This window comes from Lichenostomus cassidix, chromosome 2, assembly GCF_008360975.1.
Source record: "Lichenostomus cassidix isolate B80296 chromosome 2, HeHo_3.0, whole genome shotgun sequence".
Taxonomy (NCBI): Eukaryota; Metazoa; Chordata; class Aves; order Passeriformes; family Meliphagidae; genus Lichenostomus; species Lichenostomus cassidix.
This window is the reverse complement of record NC_139482.1, coordinates 144,058,140-144,073,401: the sequence shown is the minus strand read 5'-3', so window position 1 is coordinate 144,073,401 and position 15,262 is coordinate 144,058,140. Positions and strand designations below refer to the sequence as shown.

At 39.2% G+C, this 15,262-nt stretch overlaps 1 protein-coding gene across 1 annotated transcript in view; it reads right to left on the bottom strand.

Annotated features, from left to right (window-relative positions):
• The window catches only part of TG (thyroglobulin), a 148,188-nt gene that overhangs the window by 106,436 nt on the left and 26,490 nt on the right, over positions 1–15,262 (bottom strand). The window contains exons 17-22 of the mRNA XM_085049856.1: positions 14,827–15,036; positions 12,429–12,583; positions 11,767–11,923; positions 9,516–9,740; positions 3,932–4,081; positions 2,239–2,409 (exon numbers count right to left, since the gene is read on the bottom strand). Of these exons, the coding sequence (XP_084905982.1) occupies positions 2,239–2,409; positions 3,932–4,081; positions 9,516–9,740; positions 11,767–11,923; positions 12,429–12,583; positions 14,827–15,036 (1,068 nt within the window). The remainder of the gene's footprint in view (positions 1–2,238; positions 2,410–3,931; positions 4,082–9,515; positions 9,741–11,766; positions 11,924–12,428; positions 12,584–14,826; positions 15,037–15,262) is intronic.

Below are 15,262 nucleotides of genomic sequence, written 5' to 3'. Positions count from 1 at the left end.
ATAAGTGAAAGTTTTTTCCTTCCTAGAAATACAGGACACCAAAATACAAAATACATTATCTAACTTCTGCACAAAACTGAACCTCTTCTGCATCTGCAACTTGTAGTGATGCCTGGTTAAAAACTACCCTCATTTCTATTCCAATATTCAAATTTAAAAACTACATTTTCAAATATTTTTCTTTTCTTCTGATTTCCCCTCTAATTCTGGCTTCATCTCCCGCCTCCATTTTCAAGAGAAAATCTTTTTTCTCTATTTTTCTCTCATATTACTGAATACAGAATTACTGAATACAATATGTATTGAATACAATAACATGAGAGAAAAGTAGAGAAAAGATAGAAAGTGTAATGAATCAGTAAACTGAAAACAGTGCAAAAATAATGTAAAAACTGCATTTTTTAGAGTCTCGAATTTTAAGGGTTTTTAATACAAAGAAAGGTAAAAAATGCAGTCATAAAGTCAGTTCACAGGCCTTGTTCAGAGCAGAAATTCTCTATCTCACTTATGACTAGAGTAAAGCTCTAGGTCCTTCTGATGCTGTAACTACATAGAATCATAGAATGGTTTGAGTTGGAAAGGACATTGAAGATCATCTAGTCCCAACCACCAGATAATAAAAATTAAGTAATACATGTTAAGTGTAAATGTGAAGTGGCCTAAAATACAACAAGAGAGAGAACAATAATAATGAGCAATGGTTGTTACAGCTTATTCCTCTGCATTCATGCAAGGCAATTCTTCTTCTGACTGACAGTTTAAAAACCAAAGACCAGATGGGTTTTGCTGACCCTTCCCTATTGCCAGCCTCTTGTCAGAGCAAGATCAGCCTTCAGCCCCTACTGTCTTGCTGAATTAAATTGAGCGAAATACTAGGGGGAGGGGGAAAAATAAAAGTAGAAATAAACTGTTTCACTTCAAATTATGCTTTCTGGAAATGCAGCATGATCTTCAAAGAAAAAAAAAATTAAATTAGCCATGAAATTATTGTTAAAAAATCCCAAGCAAACCAACAGATTTCTTAGGTGTTCATGGGGTTCTGAGCAACTTGATTTTTTAGGGGACATCCCTGCTCATGGCAGGGGTGCTGGAACTAGATGGTCTCATAAACCATTCTATGATTCTATGATACATTGTTGCTGGGTTTTTAAACCTTGAATTTTCAACAGTCATAAATATTTGTAGTGATATGTTCTAGCATGATTCCCAAAACCAATACAGATATCTACAGCTGCTTCATCCTGGACAGAGGCAGAAATGCCCAAGCAGGAAGGCTCATGGTAACAGGAGAATTAAGCTCCTGAGTCTTCTGCCCAGACAAACATCCCAACTTCCCCATGACTGAGAGTGACAGAGACTTACATCTTGTTTCCATAACTGTGATCAGTCTCTGAGTATGCTCAGAGGAAATAAAGAGCTATTTTAACTGAAGATAGTTTTGCAACCTCTTCTCAACTGAGGGCTTTACTTTTCACACTCCTGCCACTGATCACACTTGCCATAAGACAGTGTCTAATTCAAAGAACACCATGACATCAGTTTCTAAACAGAATATTCCATTAAATTCAATACCAATCATATGATGAGCATATAAAAACTTCAGTGAAAAAGCAAAAGCTTTGAGGCTGAGAGGTGTAATTAGACCTTACTGCAGGCTGTCTGGGGACTGTTTGATAGATGACTTTCTTTGTTTTTCAAGTTTTTCATCCTTGAGAACCAGCATTTCACAGCTGTGTTCAAGCAGAAATAACCTCCCCCAGCCTGCCAGGATTTGTTCCCCAAGTCAGACACCTTACAGAAGAAGCACAGAGGGTGATTTTATATTGTGGCTGTGAGGTCATTGCTGAAAATAGTCTATTTCCCATGAATATACTGGTGCGGGATATTTTTACAAAGAAATTAATAATTCTGCTTCTTTCTCATTAGCCATCTCATTATTCTTTTGGGTTTCCAAGCAGAGAGCATAAGGTCAGCACTCATCAAAAGCTGGCAGCCATCTGAGAGTGCAGAAAACCTGCTTCTCTCTCTTCCCTTACCAGAAATATCTTCCCCAGTGTAGTCAAGAAATGTAAAAGAAAGGAGGAATGTGGCTTAAGGCAGAGGATACAAGTATGGGAGACTGAGTAACTATGGGACAGTGCATCTCCCTAAGCTGTGGAGTGATTAGTCTCTTCATAAGGAGGTTTTTGACCCCTATGTAGGGTCAAAACATATCCAAATTATCCCTCTGCCACTTACCCAGGCACTGGTCATCTGTAAGGAGATCCTCTGTTTCAGTCCAGTCTAGTGCTGCTCCAAAGCTCTCGACACAGAAGGATTTCTTGGTGTCAGGGTCCTGCTGGGAAGGTCTATATTGACCATTTTCCTCACACTGCAGGCCCTGCTCATTGCTCTGGCAGGGTGTCACACCTGTGACAAGTGAGCAAGAGAAGAAAAAAAGGAGCTTTGATAATGCTGTCACTGAGTTTCACAGAATGGCAGAGGTTGGACAGGACCTCTGGAGGTCATCAGGCCAGAGTCCCCTGATCAGGGCCACCTAGAGCTGGATGCCCAGGACCACCTTCAGAGGGTTTTTACTATCTCCAAAGTCTCAACAACCTCCTTGGGCAACCTGATCCAGTGCAGTAAAAACATTTTCTGATTTTCAAAGGGAAACTCCTGTGCAGTCACTGGTCCTGCTAGTGCAGTAGGACAAAATTTCAATGCTGTAGGACAAAATCCCCTTAGCACAGCAGAGACTGCACTGAAAATTAAGCTATGATATGCATGGTGTATCATGCTGCAGAACATGGTAGTGTCAGTGCTTTGTTGCTACTTCAATTTGTGTTTCAAATATGTTTTGGATTGTCTGTCATGGATCAAATCTCTGTTGATCTATTTCCAGTACTGTAAAGGAAAGTACAAAGAAGGAACTGTTTTCATCCAGGTTTGTTCCGTGCCTGCTGCAGTGGATCTGTGGAGCAACAACAAGAGCTATCACACTAATTAATTCAGAAAAACTCTTCAGACTCTGCAAGAAGACAGCAGGGAATGAAACAAAATAGGAAGGTAATGTGTAACCTGGCCTTTTGGAGAGGTCTGGCACTGAGGGAAACATAGGTAAAGCACAGAGGTAAAGTGGATATCAGGCAGGGAGCAGGTTAAGTAAAGAAAATTGCAAGTTTTTAAATGCTAAGGAGCAAACTTTTAAGGACACAAATCCAATACCTACACAGGGAACACACATGGAAAAGAATGACAACTGTAGGCAAAAGCTAATTGATGTCAGGAAGCATTTCAATAAAAATGGGGGATTTGTCCCACCTAAGAGATCAAATATGTTGAAAGAGAACAAAGTAGACCATATACTCAAGGACATTCCCAAGAAGCCCATTCTTGCTACTCTTATTTTTATCTTATTTTTATGTAAGATAATTCTGTAGACAAAACTGAATTTGGACCTACTAACTGATTTTCTGCATAGAACTGCCTGAAAAAAAAACCAAGTCATTTAAGCTGAAGTCATCAACTTCAGTGAACATTTCAATAGTTGCTTTGTGAGAAGTATTTGTATTTGCAGGGGAAAGAGCTGAACAAAACAAGACTATTTTAGTGTTCATGAAAGTGACAATTAGTGAGCTGCATGAGAAGATTCTCACTGATACTGAACACCGAGATATTATTCACACTGAGGACACTGAACACATCTAGAGGAACCACAACATCCTGGATGAAACTGACCACTTGTTTCTCATGCATTTTTGGTCAAAACACCAGACAGTTTGTACTTTGTGAAACGCTTTTGAATGTATGCAGAAGGGATCATATTCATCCAAAAACCCCCAGAGGGAGGATTTTATTTTTTAAAAAAACCTACCGATGAATAAAGAAAAAATCATTAGTTATTTGAAGCCAGAATATAAAGGATATGGAAAAAATGAGTCCAACTTACAGTGATCAGCGCTGCTTGCCCCATAGGAGTTGGTAGTTTTGCCCACAGGACACTTGATACAGAAGGAATGTCCTGTCTGATACTGATAGTAGCCAAGAGGGCAGGGAATGCATTCATCGTCCTGGAAATAACTGCCTGGAGGACAAACAACTGCAAAGAGAACAATCACCTTATTACTCCTCTGGAATTCAACCAGTTCTGGCATTTGCACACATATGTGTGGGTGTATATGTGTGTGTGTGTGTATATATATATATATCCATAATGTATAAATATATATATAGATTTATAGCACTGGTAGACTTGCCATAGGCTTCAGGCTCTTAATATATGTATTTTTAAAAGGTATAACAAAGTAAACACTCCTTAAGTGATCACTAAACTCATCAATGACAGGAATAGAGGCTCTGAGCTGTTTTCTCAGATAACTTCAACCTGTTCTCGAATTAGTGCACATGAAGCTTTTTGGAAACACTAAGTCCAGGTCTGATTTCCAGCTGTCAAATCCATTTGTAATAAGATAATGCAGGTGGATAAGTTGTTAAAGGAAACAAAGGAACACAAGCCACAAAAAGAGTAACTGCTAACTCTACAATCAGAAAGAAGAAAGCTCCGAGGAGCAAAAACACCAAAAGCATCACACAGAAATCCACCATATGGTAATACTTTCATTCAGCATTGCTGGTAAAGAAATTTTTGCTAAGGACCTCCAAACTAAACAGTAATGGCTGGATTAAAAGTCAATAGTTGTATACATGACAACCCAAATACAAAACAAAAATATGTTCTCAGTGATGTTCTTAGTCCGTATCTATATCCTTTTCAAAATAATCAGGAGCAACTGATCTGTTGCATTTTACAAAGAAAATTCTTTGTCTTCTGGGATGTCATGGAATACTGTCTTTCCTTCCAGAGCATTCAAATGAACATTAAAGCAGAGGAGTCACAGACATATTTGCACCACAATACCTCCACTTGTTATTTCACAGCTGTTTTCCAGATGTAGATTTCCTTCAAAACACTATCAAATGTATATTTTGGGACTTTGACAAGGTGCAAAACTCCATTGCTGTTCTTTCCCAGCATCTTGACAGCAGTTTAAGCTTCCATGAGAGAGAAACAATAATGGAATATTGGCCACTCTCACCACAGCCCATATGATGAATTTCTGTTCTGGCCAACACACCAGAATGTAAATTAATTAAACTCATGGGAGCAACGAAATTATAATAGACTAAAAAGACAGCTAGTAGAAAAACTATTATATCTTTCTTCATCTGCTGTAAATAGTCCAATGGGAAGGTCTGGGATGATACAACTGTGAGACTGAAGTTTTCCTCCAAGTACCTATCAAGGCAATTACTCTGGGTAAAACACATACCTAAAATCAATTACAGAATGTAAAAAATCCTGGATCAGTCAGAATCCTCCTTTCATAAGCATGTTATTTAATACACAAGAGTGCCTGATACATTTTAAAGACAGTTTCCAACACATGCAAAAAGCATAATACTTATTGAACAACAGCAGAAATTAAAGTGAAACGAACAATCCATGCCTAAAGACAAAATGCAATGAATGAGGGATGCTAATTAGGCAATTAAGGTTTAAAAAGAAACAAATTAAGCTTTTCAAAGCATTCTCCGGTTTTTGTAGTTTTAGTCACAATGTGAAAGAAACATCTGTGTCTCCTATCGCATTTTAAGCAAGAAAAATTGCCTTTTGTTTCACACATTAGATTGACAAAAGGGCACAAGGAACAGTAAAAATCATTGGTGAAGAATCACATTTTCTGTGACTCGTGTCACGAGTCTCTGTAACTCGTGGAGAGACTTATCACTTCAGCCACAGGCCACGTTGACAAAATCATATAGAGGTTCAGTCTGACCCTACAAGGGAGACAAGACACCACACTGAACTTCTTTCAGGCATTAATATATTTTAACAACATAGGAAACTAGAGAACAGGTTTCAACCAAAATCTCTGATCTCAGTGTTACCACTGGGACTAAACTTTGTATCCCTAAATCAGGAAAAAAATTAATCCCTTTCTCCTGCATGTTGAATTTGGAACCTGGTCTCACCTCTAACTGGACTTGGGCTTCTGTTGCAAAATCCAGGTTAAAGAGCAACTCACTGAAGTGATTCTGCTGGGATCTCATCCAAAGAGGAGCCTCTGCTCTCACTACACTAAGCCCAAAAACTGTCACAGTGATCACTGCCCAATGCTTGCACTGCTCTTTCCTTCCCCCAGGGATACTGGAAAACTCTGGGATATCAGATTCTTGATATAGATTATTAGAAATGAAGTCTTGAGCTGCCAGTCAGCTATAAATCTAGACCTTTCATTCATTTGGCTTATGTTATGCTCAAAGCAACTTTGATAGAATTGTCAAGCATTTAAACAACAAAAAGAAACAGCATAAAAATGTATAATAAGACAAAGCTAATTTACAAACACACTTCAGGTTTTTTTCCTGAAATAAATAGGAGAAAAGGGTTGTGTTCCTAAAGTCCTCCTGGAGAGTTTCCAACTCTCTTAGTTTTGACTCACATCTTAGCAAAGAAAGTGCCCTTTGTCCTATTAAAATTTCAATAAAATAAAATTGTTACCGCCAACTCTTAAGGAATTATACTCATAGATATCTGTGACATAACTCAGTGTAAGACTCAGACTAAGAAAAAATGTCACATAAGAAAAACAAACATATGATAAATGTTATCCATTTTACAGGCAGGAAGACCTGAAACAAAGCTACAATAGATGCAAACCTAAATAAAAAAATGACTGTAGGGAAAATACATGAGATGAAGATGCAGATTCATGTAAGTTACATGTTCCTAAATGAGAATATTAAGCTTACTGAGAATACTAGAAACCTGTTGCTACTGAGATGACCACACTTCTTGAAGGAAAAGCAAATGACATTGACAGTGAAATAACACCAAACAAATAAAAAAAAATTCGGCATCTGAAAACACAATTGGTATTTCAAAAACAAGCTGGAGAAGGAAAGAGGAGAGAATAAAGAATCTCTGCCACCCTCACACAACTTTGATTTCTGTAGTCACAGGCAATACTTCTTACTAATAGTCCTTATTATTAGTAGAAACAAACTCAGAGAGGATGAATGACCAGGAAATACCCATGCACATATATATGGGTATACACATATATATATATATATGTATCTTAGAGGAACCAGAACCCAAATTTCTAAATTCCCTGTTCAGAATAAAATATGCAGTCCTGCTACACAAACCAGTGTCCAGCAGCAGGTACACCATGACAGCTTAGAGTATGAAATCTCTGTCAAAAGTTGGAGCAGAAACTGTCTCCTTTCCATATCTCTGTGATGTCTGTTTTACTGAGTGACATTTTCCACAGCTAGCTGGTTAAAATATGTATGAGTTAACTCACAAGACAAGTCAATTCACTGCTTCCTAGAGGCCTTTATGCCTGGCAGGCAGCATTTGGCAGAAAGATCCAATTCTTTCTAATTTCTGCTCTAAGTGGTGGACTCTACTTAAAAAATAATGATACCTTTAAGCAATGCAACACTACATCTTGTAAGTTAGCTGCAAGTTTTAATGGATTCTCTGCTCTCAGCAGGAATTCATATCTTTTCTGCATGTCTTTCAATAACCCAAATCTGAAGTGTTTCAGACTGCAGAGATGAACCAAACCTGCAGTCAATTTACCCTTAAAGGTCCAGGCTGGAAACTGCAGCAGTTCAAAAATTGTTCATCACTTGACTACCTTACCCAGGTGTGGAGATACAGCGAGAAAGCAAAACTGAGAGCACTGCTAAACTCATGTCAGAAGTGGACACAGCAATGCTGCTAGGCTGCAAACCGTGGCAGGCAGTGCAGCCTACCACAAAATAGATAGCAAAATGATGCCTGATGGTTTTTTGTCCTTTCTCTTTATACTCTTTTTATACCCTTTTTATACGCTTTTTATACATTTCATACCCTTTCCCATTCCCTGTACCTTAGCCCTACATGTTTATAACCCTTGTACTCTGATATTTAGCCTAGTTTAGGGTTCTTTGGGGAAGACAAAACATCCCTACTATCTCAGAACTAGAGGCTCCAACCTTGGACAGAGCCTCCCCTGTGGAACATGTTTTTGTAAACTAGATTGTATCCTCATTTAGGGGGAGATAATTAGAATAGGGGGACAATTACTTCATTTGTTAGGTTTCTTATCAGGGGATTTTAGATAGATATGCTAATTTGTGAGGTCCATAAAATTGTATGTGTTGTACACTGTGTGCTCCTCAGTGTGATTCCACCTTCAACAAGGAGCTATCTGGGATCCTATTAAAACCAAGGTAATACCCTTTTTCCCTATACTGCTGTGTCTGTGTCTTATTTTTACCAGCTTTTAAGGCATTATAAGAGAACAGCATGTTTGGTACGTACCTCTGCTGGTCAGTGCTATCTTTTAGTTTTGCAATATTATTAAGAAACATAGATAAGGTTGTTACAGGGATTACTGCTTACATAAGAATCTATTTTTAGTCACTGCTGAAAAAGCATAAATACTTTGCTCTGTATCAATAAAATCAGCTTTTTGCACCCAAGAAATCTGCCCTATCTCTTCCATCGCCGACCGTCACTCAACACCCAGGCATCAAGAAACTCTCTGAACTTAAAGAGAAACACCACACCAAGCAGGGAGCTAAGTTTTTCTCACATATTCAGATTTGCTTCATAGTCATGAAGTGATGAATATATCTGAAAATATTCCCAACACTGGAAAACTTATGCTTCTCTTACACCTACAAGTGCTACATCTCTCCTATGTTCCCTAGACAAAAAAAAGCTAGACATAGTAAATACACCCCAAACTGCCACAAAAGGCACATGGACTCATTGAGGATGACTGAGCCAACAAGAATAGTCAGGAACTGAAGGAAGGTTGGTGCTGATAGAAACAAGAGTAGGGCTGTTAAGGCAAAGGCACTTTGGCAGCATGACCTGGTACCAAGGACAGCTTGGCACAGCCATGGGGAACTGTGGAAAAGGTGGGTTTGGCAGCCCTAAGCAGGATGTTGGCAGAAAGGTAGCCTGTTCCAGGGAAGCAGACTATACAGAAGGAAAGATGAAGAAAAGAGGGCAGAAGTGCAGTCAGGTCTGGGTGTTGGCCAACACCAAAAAAGCTTCCATCTGAGCTGGCTGGACTTGGCCCAGGAATTCACAATTTCAGGACTTTTGCCACTTCTGCATCTAGGTTTCTATTCCAGGTAATGTATCATTATCTGAAGCTCTGGCTATATTATCTTTGTGAAATCCTCTTATTAAGGAGAAGTACAATATAATTACCTTCTATTACCAGGCAGATCTAAAATAATCCCCAAAAATGTTTACAAAACTTTCCATACAATGTCAGTGCTGCGATGCCTATTTCCAAATCATTGGTTTAACACAAGGACTGAACAAGAAGCAAAGCACTAATTTCCATCTCTCCCATTCATGTTGGTGCCTCACACCTTTCACATATGAACCTTAAACACAAGTTCAATGAATAATTTCTAATATCAGCTTTATACTGAGAAACAGCTAAACTGAGACCTACCACATCCTTGTGAATTAAAGCCTGCTTTCCCAGGAGATGAAATTTTTCGAAACCCACTTCTACATCCAAGCTGCACACGTGGAGACAGATCAAACTCTTCATCCAGTGGAAAATCAATGACAGAATCTGCTAGGAACTGCTTGGAATCCAAGTGCAGCAGAAAAACACCATCCTTAATCTCTTTTATAAATGCTCCAATGAGATCTTCCCCAACAATTGCATTTTCTAAAGGGAAAAAATACAACATAATACTGTGAAAGACATTTCCAATATGGGACTTGATAACCACAGAGAAACAGTTGAACTTGAAGTTAAAACAGAGGCAGATGCAGAAATACAAGCATGTTAACAAACAGCAGATCATAGTGAATCTATACAGTGTCTATCAAATTACAGTCTTTGCTCACTTTGTTTAAATACACCTGAAAACACCTCAAACAGAAAGCCCCAAAGCTGCCTTAGAAGGTAATGGAAGTTGGAATATAACTGGAGATGATTGTGCCGTGAATATACAGAGAGCAAGTTCTGCTCTGTCTCTTCTGAAACCATACAGTCATTCCCTTGAAAAGCTATTTTTATACTACAGGGAATTTATAATGTGGAGAGGGTCAAAGAGGTAATGCCCTCAAAGAGGAGCATTTCCAAAAGGAAAGCTGAAGAAAAGTTGACTCTAAGGAACCTGATCAAGCTGAAGATGTCCCTGCCCATGGCAGGGGTGTTGGACTAGATGACCTTTAAATGTCCCTTCCAAGCCAAACCATTCTATCATTGTGTGTTTTGTGTTGCCCTTAAAATATGGAACTGGATGGATGTAAAGAATACCAGACTGTAGAGCCAGGAACTACAGGACCACTGCAGCTGCCATCTGTGTCCTGAAGGATTTTTGAACTACAGGACCACTGCAGCTGCCATCTGTGTCCTGAAGGATTTTGAATTCAGTTCTGATCAAGCAAGAATTGCTGTAGGACACATATCTCCAAATTCCAAAGTTAGAGGGAAGGACACATGCAGACAGAGCTATTTCTCTTTAGTGCTGGGAACAGCATTCCAAAGTAGTAAAACTGGAGAAAAGGTGACACAGAATCACCAGGGTTGGGAGAGACCTTCAAGATAATCTACTCCAACCACCAACCCAGCAGCACCATAATCACCCCTAAATGATACCTCAAGTGACACATTCAGATGCCTCTTGGACATCTCCAGAGATGGTGACTCCACCACCTCCATGGCAAATTCATTCTAATACCTGACCACTCTCTCAGTGGAAAAAAAATTCTAATATCTAATCTACCCACCCTGAGACAATTTGAGCCCATTTCCTCTAGTCCTGTCACTTGAGACCTGGGAGAAGAGATTGACCTCTACCTCCTTTCAGACAAATGCAGAGAGCAATAAGGTCTCCCCTTTTCTCCAGGCTGAACACCCCCAGCTCCCTCAGCTTCCCCTCATCAGACTTGAACTCCAGATCCTCCATCTCAATTGCCCTTCTCTGGACATGCTCCAGAACATCAATGTCATTTCTGAAGTGAAAGGCCCAAAAATAAACACAGGGTTCAAGGTGTGGCCTCAACAGTGCCTAGTATGTGGGACAATCACTGCTCTGGTCCTGCTGGCCACATCATTCTTGATGCAGGCCACTATTCTTGATATGCCCACAGAGGGCATTTGAGTTTGGGATATATTTTTACTATCTTTTGTTTTAAAGGAAATCACCGACTGCTTTAGAAGTTCTTTACACCATCCCTAACTCTCGTGGAAATCACAGCAAAGATCTCCAGTCAGTGGTTTCTGTGTAGTTGCTCTAGGATGTCAGAGGTAAGGATCATTCTTTAGTGTCAAAGGTACTGCAACTAATAGAAAAAGAGGGAAAAGAAAAAAAAATGAAAAAAAAAAACTTGGAAGAAATTAGTTAAATTTTTGACAATGTGTGAGTTGTATTTCTTTGAGTACAATGAATAGAAACACTTTTCCACCACTGAGGACTTGCCCAATGGAAATTAACATCTGGGACAGCTCAGCTCATGCCTGATAAAGTGATTTTCAATCCCAGTTAAAGCAGCTGAGAGAAGCAGTCCTATCTGAAAGAACATTCAATTATAGCTTCTTTCCACTGTGTGGTCACAGCCTGGAGAGGGAAATATATCAACACCAAGAGCTCAAAAACACACCAGTGTTACAAGAACAGGGAAGCCAAACAATTAAAATCAAATCAGGTTTAATCCACAGAAATATCAGAGGAGGAAAAATTTACCAATATCATGTAAGTCAGGGAGGGAAGATGTCAGGATGTTTTCCAGCTGAGTCCTCCACGTGATGTTCACTCCCAGGCGATCCACACTCAGGCATTCAACATAGACAGTGGAATCATCACAGACAGAAACTGAGCCAGTTTTTCCAAATGCATTTACCTTGAATTCAGAATTAATTGAAACCACAGTTAGTCAGCCTGAGAACTTTCTGGTTCTTGCCTTGCCCTATTCATTTGCACTGCACTATGCTCAAAAGTAACACTTTCAAAAGGGACTGTAAAAACAGAAACAAGAAAATATAGTTTTAGCAAGACATATACTTACTGTAAGAATAGTCAAAATATTCTCTTCCATTTAAAGAAATTTTTAATAAATATTGGGCTGGTGTGATATGAATTTTATGGCTGAAACTAAACTGATCTGCTGATGTAGTGTGAGAGAGATTAAATCCTCCTATTTTCCCATTCATCCATATGAGAGTGCTGCAAATCTTGACAGATTTCATGGCATATTCCATTCCTCCACATTTTTCCAACAAACAAAGGTCTATATTGTATTTCACTATTTTTTAAATTTTATTATTAATACAAAACAAAACCCAACCATGAAAACAAAACAAAATAAATAAACCCCACCAACAATGAAGGATAAGAAATTTAGTTACCTGGAGGTGACATAAACCACGAGCCTTCAACTCATCTAAAATAAATATCTGGAATGCCTGGAGTAATCCAGAGTAGTCAGAACTACATGTCCTCTCAGGAGGCAGGAGTAGTCGAAAGTGTGTTTGAGCTTGGACTGTCTGAAATAATTGGAGCTCTAAAAATAAAGCAGAAAGGGCATTTAGTAACCTCACAACTGAGGAACCTAACTTTCAGAGTTACTTTGAGAAAAGACAACATTGATTTGGCATTTGGCATTCTCATGTTGCATCAATAGCATCTCCCCACTTTTAGGGGAAAGCAAAGAGCTGCCAGTAGGAAATAATAATCAGCAAGACACAGCTTGATAAATATATATGTTGTATATCTTAGAGAAAAAAACCAAGTGATATTTAATAATGAAGAGATGTTTTACACTGGAAGACTAACTCATAAAAGGATAAGGACAAACTGGACCATTACTGATGATTTTTCATAAGCCTCAGCAAATTGGAACTTCCAGAGAACTACATGAAAGCTGACATTATGCCAATACTCAGAAAAGAAACAGAAAGACAAGAATTATTGACCTGTCAATATTCAATTTTCTTACATGCAATGATGAAAACACTTCTATTAAAAAAGGAATTGAATGGTTAAAACAATTAATACTGATGTAAATGGGCATTTGGAAACCCAGCTTGTCAAACTAACTGGGAATAAGTTTTAGGAGAAAACAAATTTGCAGATTAATGGCATTGCCATGGATATCTACAAGAGCTTTCTGAATTTCTGATAGCAAACCAGTGATGCTAATCACACAAATTGATGAAAAATCTGTGAGCTCATCCACCACAAAATTCAAATCTATTTAATCTGTTTTTTAGCAAGAAAAGAAAAAGATGCAAATTTCTTTTCTTCCCTGGAGTAACTCTGACCCCAGGCTTCATGGAGGGTTTGTTATCTCAGGTTCAGCACAACAGTTGTGCTGTCATTCCAGCTCCAAATGCAGCTGGCTCTTATCCCACCAGCCTGGACAGGAGGCAGAGCTTTCCCTCCTTCAGCTCCTCTGCAGATCCTCACTGCATCACATCCAAGTGTCATGCTGGAGCACAATTCCTCATCCCTCACCCCAAAAACAAGCATGGGAAAGCCTAGAGAGCTTCCAAGGAGAATGGTGGAAGGGACCAGAGGACACAAAAACCTGCTTCCTCCTGCAAGGCACAAAGCTCTTTCTCTGCTTAGTTTCTCAGAGTGTATTTAAAAGGCTGATTTAACCACAGCCTCTACATGTATACATAAAGAACAGGAAATGTGATTTTTGAGAGTGAGGGTAATTAACTATTGGAACAAATTACTAGGTGTTTTGGTGAATTCTCCATTATTGTGAAGTTTATTCAGTTGCCTTATGAAGAATGAATCTATTCTCTCTCCTTAAAACCATGTTCTATTCCACAAATTATTAAACACAAATTATTGGGAGAAGTCCTTGGCTTACAGTAAACTTTATAGCAGATTGCCACACACTCCCCTCTATCCTTACAAAGTTATTCCACTGCCATCAGGCAAACGTGAAAGTTATTTTATAACATGCTACAAAAGCCTGACAAACACAATTGCAGACAAACAAAAGTTTCAACCTTAAGTTTAAAGTTTTAAAATATTTGCATTGGGAATACAAGAGTTTAAGCCCTTCTGAAGATGGATTAAGAGGTGTAACCTATTCTGGAAATGAAAAGTAGCTGCAAACTTGGCAGGAAGACCTGCATTTCTCAAAGATCAGCACGGCTACAAATTGCCATTTTGATCAGAATGTATCTCAATTTGACATAATTGAAAAGGCCAACATTAATATCCAACTACATGAGCTCTGCAAGAACATCCAATTCTTCCAAGACTTAAAGGACCATTTTTTTCTTGAAAGCAAAATGGTTTGAAAAATACCAGAAGTCAGCCAACAAATACAACAATAATCCTTAAGAACAGACTGCTGCAAAAAAGATGCAGAAGTAACAGTGACTTGATTATGCAAATAAACAGTTGAGTTCTGCCAAATTCAAACATCTGGTGCTCATCTGTTCTTCCAGGACTAAGCAGTTCCATCAGAATCACTTACGGTGCCAGCACCTTTTAACTAACAAGAAAAATCTGCATATAGATTGAATAGCTATTTATAGCTCTATTATTACAGGCAAGAGGGACTGTTTCTGGCACAAGGGCCAGCCAGGAGCCAGAGGTGAAGATGGCAGAAGACAGAATTCATCTTCTGCACCTCATCTTAGCAACTCCCCTATAACTATGGCTGTCACTCACACAACACAGTAGTTCTGTGATAAAAGCTGATTTTTGTACAGTTTGCACTGCTCTGAGCCCTCCCCAGATCAGATCAGTTCAGATCAGATCAGTTCAGATCACACATACTCTGGCAGGCGTGGAGCAGAGGGGCAGCCGAGACCCAGCACCGCTGTCTCAGGTCACACTGGGCTGAGGTGTTGGGAGTGGCACTGTGGAAGCCCTGGCGACACCTGAGCTGGCACTGCTGGATGTTTGGAGCTTGTCCAGGGACATTTTCACAAAGCACAGCCCCGTTGGGAAGTGCTGAGGCACCAAAAGGCAACGCACACTGTGGACCTGCAGACATGAGAGAAAGGGGATATGTATTAGTGGCATGCTCTGGTGACTTCTAGGAAAAAGTCCATAAACCCTTCATATCCACAGATTCAAACCTAGGCAGCACTCTGTGCCTTTCCCACTCATCAGCTTTGATCTGGGTTGAGGTCAGCTCGGTTCAGTTTACTGAAGTGGATGGAAAGACACATATTGACTGTGAAGGGCAATGAATCTGCTCCAGAAAGGG